This window comes from Alexandromys fortis, unplaced genomic scaffold, assembly GCF_014885135.2.
Source record: "Alexandromys fortis isolate MF-2015 unplaced genomic scaffold, M_Fortis_MF-2015_v1.1 scaffold_478, whole genome shotgun sequence".
Lineage (NCBI taxonomy): Eukaryota > Metazoa > Chordata > Mammalia > Rodentia > Cricetidae > Alexandromys > Alexandromys fortis.
This window is the reverse complement of record NW_026068371.1, coordinates 101,023-107,594: the sequence shown is the minus strand read 5'-3', so window position 1 is coordinate 107,594 and position 6,572 is coordinate 101,023. Positions and strand designations below refer to the sequence as shown.

The 6,572-nt window shown below is 35.8% G+C and overlaps 1 protein-coding gene across 1 annotated transcript; it reads left to right on the top strand.

The window, feature by feature from the left end:
* Window positions 1-892: 892 nt before the first annotated feature.
* On the top strand, window positions 893-1,840 carry LOC126495478 (olfactory receptor 6C74-like). Its single transcript, XM_050133057.1, has one exon. It carries the CDS (start codon window positions 902-904, stop codon window positions 1,838-1,840), a length of 939 nt encoding a protein of 312 aa, XP_049989014.1. The 5' UTR covers window positions 893-901.
* Window positions 1,841-6,572: the final 4,732 nt, after the last annotated feature.

Sequence of the window (6,572 nt, the reverse complement as noted above, 5' to 3'; positions counted from 1 at the left end):
CTTTCATCGCCTGATGAAGGTTAATATCCAGGAGGATGCCTATATGTTTTTCTTTGGGTTCACCTTCTCATTTAGCTTCTCTAGGATCACGAATTATAGGTTCAATGTCCTTTATTTATGGCTAGAAACCAATTATGAGTGAGTACATCCGATGTTCCTCTTTTTGGGTCTGGCTTATTTTACTCAGGATAGTGTTTTCTATTTCTTTCCTTTGCATGCATAATTCAAGAAGTCATTGTTTTTTTACTGCTGAGTAGTACTCTAATATATATATATTCCATACTTTCTTCATCCATTCTTCCATTGAAGGGCATCTAGGTTGTTTCCAGGTTCTGGCTATTACAAATAATGCTGCTATGAACATAATTGAGCATATACTTTTGTTGTATTATAGGGCATCTCTTGGGTATATTCCCAAGAGTGGTATTGCTGGGTCCAGGGGTAGGTTGATCCCGAATTTCCTGAGAAACTGCCACACTGCTTTCCAAAGTGGTTGCACACGTTTGCATTCCCACCAGCAATGGTTGAGTGTACCCCTTACTCCACAACCTCTCCAGAAAAGGCTATCACTGGTGATTTTGATTTTAGCCATTCTGATAGGTGTAAGATGGTATCTTAAAGTTGTCTTAATTTGCATTTCCCTGATCACTAAGGAAGTTGAGCATGACCTTAAGTGTCTTTTGGCCATTTGAACTTCTTCTGTTGAGAATTCTCTGTTCAGCTCAGTGGCACAGCTCTCTTTAGATCATTGATAGGTACTGTGTTGCTGTCTGAACCCTTGCCTTCTCAACAACTAGGGTACTTCAGCATTATTTATCACTAGCATGCTTCTGTAGTGATAACCTCCCTCCACCCACCTCTCTCTTGTCCACTTAGACCAGCGAACAGCCAGAGGACCACAATGAAGAACCACACAAAGGTGACATTTTTCATCCTAGCTGGTTTGACTGATGACCCGCTGTGGAAAGTTGTCTTATTCGTCTTCCTGCTTCTTACCTATATGCTCAGCATCACAGGCAATCTGACCATCATCACACTCACCCTGGTGGATGCTCACCTGAAGACCCCCATGTATTTTTTCCTTCGGAACTTTTCCTTCCTAGAGATTTCCTACACTACCACATGCATCCCCAAATTGCTTGCTACTTTGGCATCCGGGGACAAAACCATTCCTTATGGTGATTGTTTAACACAAGTGTTTTTTGCTTTCCTATTTGGAGCATCAGAATTTTACTTGCTGGCAGCCATGTCCTATGACCGTTACGTGGCCATCTGCAAGCCCCTGCACTACATGACCATCATGAACACTAAAGTCTGCATGCAGTTGGTCCTCAGTTGTTGGATTGCTGGCTTCTTTGTCATCTTTCCACCACTCCTGTTAGGCTTAAATGTTGATTTCTGTGCTTCCAACATTGTTGATCATTTCTACTGTGACACCACCCCACTCATGCAGATTTCCTGCACAGACACTCAGCTCATGGAGACGTTGGGCTTTATCTCGGCTTTGGTGACACTCTTTCTCACATTGTTACTGGTCATAATTTCCTATACCTACATTGCCATAACAATTATAAAAATCCCTTCAGCCAGCCAGAGGAAGAAGGCTTTCTCTACGTGTTCTTCTCACATGATTGTGATATCCCTCTCGTATGGCAGCTGCATCTTCATGTATGCTAAACCTTCAATCAAGCAGAGAGTATCTATTTCCAAGGGAATTGCTGTGCTCAATACCTCAGTGGCTCCACTTCTGAATCCTTTTATCTACACCTTGAGGAATCAGCAAGTGAAAACTGCATTCATTAATACAATACACAGGATTGCATCTTTCTCAAAGAAATGACTATACCATTTGACTATATAAAGAAAAGAGACTTAAAAGTACCTAGTGTTCATAAGTCTCTTCAGTTTCTTCTCAGTGTTTTGTTATTCATTTTCCCATCTAAAGAAGACGCTTGTTCTTTAGAAGTAAATTTATGAATGCAGGGAGCAGGGAATTAATCAAACATGACCTGAGTCTTGGAGGTCAGCACACTACTATTGTGTTAAACTTCCACTTTATATAAGCTAATATTATTTTAAATCCAAAGTTTTTTCTCCCTGAAAGTCATCTATTCTCTCAGTGATATCTGATAGATATTGAACATTTCCTTTCTTTTCTTTTCTTTTCTTTCTCTCTTTCTTTCTTTCTATCTTCCTTTTTCTTTTCTTTTTTTGTTTTTCGAGACAGGGTGTCTGTAACATTTTGGAGCCTGTCCTACAACTAGTTCTTGTAGACCAGGCTGACCTCAAAATCATCTAACTCACAGAGTCCACCTGTTTCTGCCTTCCAAGTGCTGGGACTAAAGGTGTGCGCCATCACCGCCTGGCTGAACATATTTTTGCAATGTTTCTTCTGTCTTCTAAAAATTCATCCTGGCTTAGAGATTGACTCAAAAGTAGAGAGTCTCAACACAAAGGGGTTGGTTTGGGGTCACAATTCCACCAACTATATAAAAAAAAACCCTAAAAAACAAAGTGAATTTTTCTTTCAAGTTGGTCAAGGCTATGTAATAAAGTTTCAGATTTATTATATTTGATGCATTATTTGATAGGAAGGTTATAATACTACTTTATATTTGTGATAATTTACTATCAGCATATTAAACTATTATTTAATATGAAATTTTATTTTCTTTTAGTTTTCATTCATATTTTATTTGAAGAAACTAAAAGCCAGTGGGGTGGATTAGCAGGAAAAGGCCCTTGTAGCCAACTCTGACAACATGTGTTGTGTCCCTAGACCCACAAATCAGAAGAACAAAGCAACTCCCACAAGTTGTTTTCAGATCTCCATCAAAGACACTGTGGTTTTCTCACTTACATAGGAGCATGGAAAAAAATAAATTCTTTATTTTTAATTAAAGTAATTTTAATTAAAAAATTATATCAGATTTTATCCACTATTATATTCTTCATCTGTAAATGTATATATTAATCTTTGAATATTATATCCATAACTGTAGTTGTAAACATTTTATGGAAAATATTTAGTTTTAAGACTAAAGTTACAGTTATAATTTACAAATAGTTCTAGGCACATCTCAGAGATAATGTTGCTAGACTTATTGGTTAATTGTCAATTTTTCAGCAAGCCCAACCAGATCTTCTCTGTTGGAACTGCGATTTGTGGATCTGAAAGAATGAGACATACTACCGTCTAACGTTGTAGACAAACTTATTTCAGTTTCATTGTGCTTTTTTATGGCAATAATAAAAAAGAATGCAGCTATCCAAGGAAGGTTGTTTAATTATGAAAAACATGGTGGAAAAATTATCAGAAAAACATACAAGTAAACACCACTAAACCTATACTAAATGTTAACAGAATAATCATTTACCATAACTTTCTCACATCATCTCCCCTTTTCTGTCTCAACAAATCCTTCTGTATTGCTTTTATTGATTAATGAATAAAGAAGTGGCTTTGGCCTGTGATAGGGCAGAATAGAGCTAGATGGGTAAAGGTAAACTGAATGCTGGGAGAAAGAAGGCAGAGTCAATGAGATGCCATGTAGCTGCAGCAGGAGACAGATGAGCTGGAACCTTGCAGGTAAGCCATGGCCATGTGGCGATACACAGATTAATATAAATGGATTAGTTTAAAATGTAAGAGCTAGCTAGAAATATGCTTAAGCTATTGGCCCAACAGTGTTATAAATAATAATGTTTCTGAGGAATTATTTTAGGTCTGGGCAGCCTGGAACAAGCGAGTAGCCTCTGACTACAGATTGGCATGCCAATGTGTGTCAGCTAAATTCACATAAAATTTGAGAGAGATTTTAAAAATTCTACACACACACACAACAAAGTTTAGTTGCATTTTTTGAATGGGCTCTACTTGCTGGTGGCTCATTTAAGACTTCCTGGTTCATGGTAGTTGCACATACAGCTCTGGCTCCTTCAGAAGACCAAGCACTTAAATGGGGTATGTGAACAGTATGTTACAAATTGTTTAATGGTGACACAGACCTGTTGTGATGTTTTACCTGGGATGGAGAGAATGGCTCTCAGAGGCAGCAAACATGAATCTTCCATGTTGGAATAAGCAGAACCAGCAGGCATGACCATGGAGTTAGTCCTAGCCATGCCCAATTAACATTAAAAATGTTCTTCACAAATCCAGATGGAAAAGACCTCTTAATGAGTCATAGTGTTGGCTAAATGTACACAGGCTTGAGAGACAGGAAAAGGAGTATAGACAGTTATAATATAAAAGAATATAGGCAGTCATAGATTAAATGAGTAAAGATAATAAAATAAATATTAAATTTGTAGAAAAAGTAATAGAGTAAGAAAAATAAGCCACATAAAGATGGAAAATACACAGAGAGTCTGGATTATGCATATTATTGTGTTTTCTTTAATTTTTTTGACTGTGAATGAACTAAATACAGAGAGATTTCCTTGTATATGCTGCTAAGGTAAACCAATATATATATATTAAAGGTATCTTGACTTCAAAATTTGTGTCTAAGGATATGTTGCTTTGGAAAAAAAAAGGTCTGCTTTTGTTTTTACAGAAGATGAGAACCTGTGGATTCCTCATACGACTGTGGTTTGATGGACCAAAACTACTCAAAAGGTCTCTGTGACCCCCCAAATTAATTCATCCAACAAAAAGCAGGAAGCCCAAATTCCCTAAATGATTGCTTATAAATGTTTGCTTACCTTTAAAGGGTGATATGTTATAGACATAAATACTTTGCATTATTGGTTTATTGATATGAATTTTGGCCAATTTTGTTATATGTATATTTCTGCTTTTGATTAAGGTATTGTGTTTGTGCAGCTCATTTAAAAATGTACTGTATAGTTAAAAATACAGTTAATAGATAGTCATCTTGAATAGTTAAACTTGTAGTCATGTTTGTTAGGTTTTCTAGATGTACAGTGATATATTTCTGATGGACCTTTCTTCAAACCTTTCAAAGACTTTAGAACATGGCATTTAAAATGTTTTAAGAACTTATGACTTTCCATGATAATGAGACACATCTGCTCCTGAGAGCACCAATCTATTTCAAGAGCATGATGAACATCAAAAACCTCATTATGGTTCTCCATTTATGATATTGACTATGATATTGTTGTAAACTGCCCTTTTTATATTGAGTTATATCCTTTTTAATCCTTTATCTCTCTAGGTGTTTTAACATGATGAGGTGTTGTATTTTGTCAAAGGCTTTTATGCTTCTAATTAAGTGATAATGTCATGTTGGTTTTTCAATTCATTTATATGGTGGATTATGTTAACTGATTTACTTATGTTAAAATATCCCTGTGTCTCTGCAATGAAGCCTCTTTTTGATATATTCTTAGATGAATATATATTCTTAGAATATTTTATTGAGAATTTTGTTGATGTGAGATGTCCTTCTGTATAAATATTTATCTTATTGGTTAATGAATCAAGACTGCTTTGGCCTATGACTTAGCAGAATATATCCAGGCTTGAAGATATATATAGAGAGAGTAGGCAGACACAAGGAGACACCAAATAGCTACTGAAGGAGAGAGCTACACTGAAACTTTAAGAACCTTACCAGTAGGCCACAACTTCATGGCGATACACAGGTTGATTGAAATGGGAAAATTTAAGATGTAAGAGTTAGCTAGGAATAGGAACTTAAAGAAAATGGACAATTTTCTTGGTAAATATCACTTACCAAAATTAAATTAAGACCAGATAAACAAATTAAATAGACCTAAACGTAATAAAGGCAATATACAGCAAGCCAACAGCCAACATCAAACTAAATAGAGAGAAAGTGAAAGTGATCCCACTGAAATCAGAAATAAGACACATATGCCCATTCTCTCCATATCTATTCAATATAGTACTTGAAATTCTGGCTAAAGCAATAAAACAACAAAAAGAGATCAAAGGGGGATTCAAATCAGAAAAGAAGTCAAACTCTCACTCTTTTCAGTTGATATAATAGTATAATTAAGTGACCCCAAACATTCTATCAGGAAACTCCTACAACTCATAAGCATTTTAAGTATTGTAGCAGGATATAAGATTAACTCAAAAAAATCAGTAGCCCTCCTCTGTACACATGATAAATGGACTGAAAAATAAATTAGAGAGACATTGCCCTTCACAATTACCACAAATAATATAAAAATACCTTGGGGTAATGCTAACCAAACATGCGAAAGACCTATATGACAAGAACTTTAAAACTTTGAAGAAAAAAAAATGAAGAAGACACCAGAAAAATGAAAATATCTCCCATGCTTTATGGTAGGTATAATTAACATAGTAAAAATGGGAGTCTTACCAAAAGCAGTCTACAGATTCAATGCAATGCCTGGCAAAATCCTAGCAAAATTCTTCACAGACCTCAAAAGAACAATACTCAACTTCATATGGAAAACAAAACAAAAAAGTCCTAGAAGAGCCAAAACAATTCTGCACAATAAAGGAACTTCTCGAAGCATCACAATCCCTGACTTCAAACTCTACTATAGAGATACAGTAATGAAAACAACCTGGAATTGGCATAAAGTAAGACAGGATTACCAAGGGA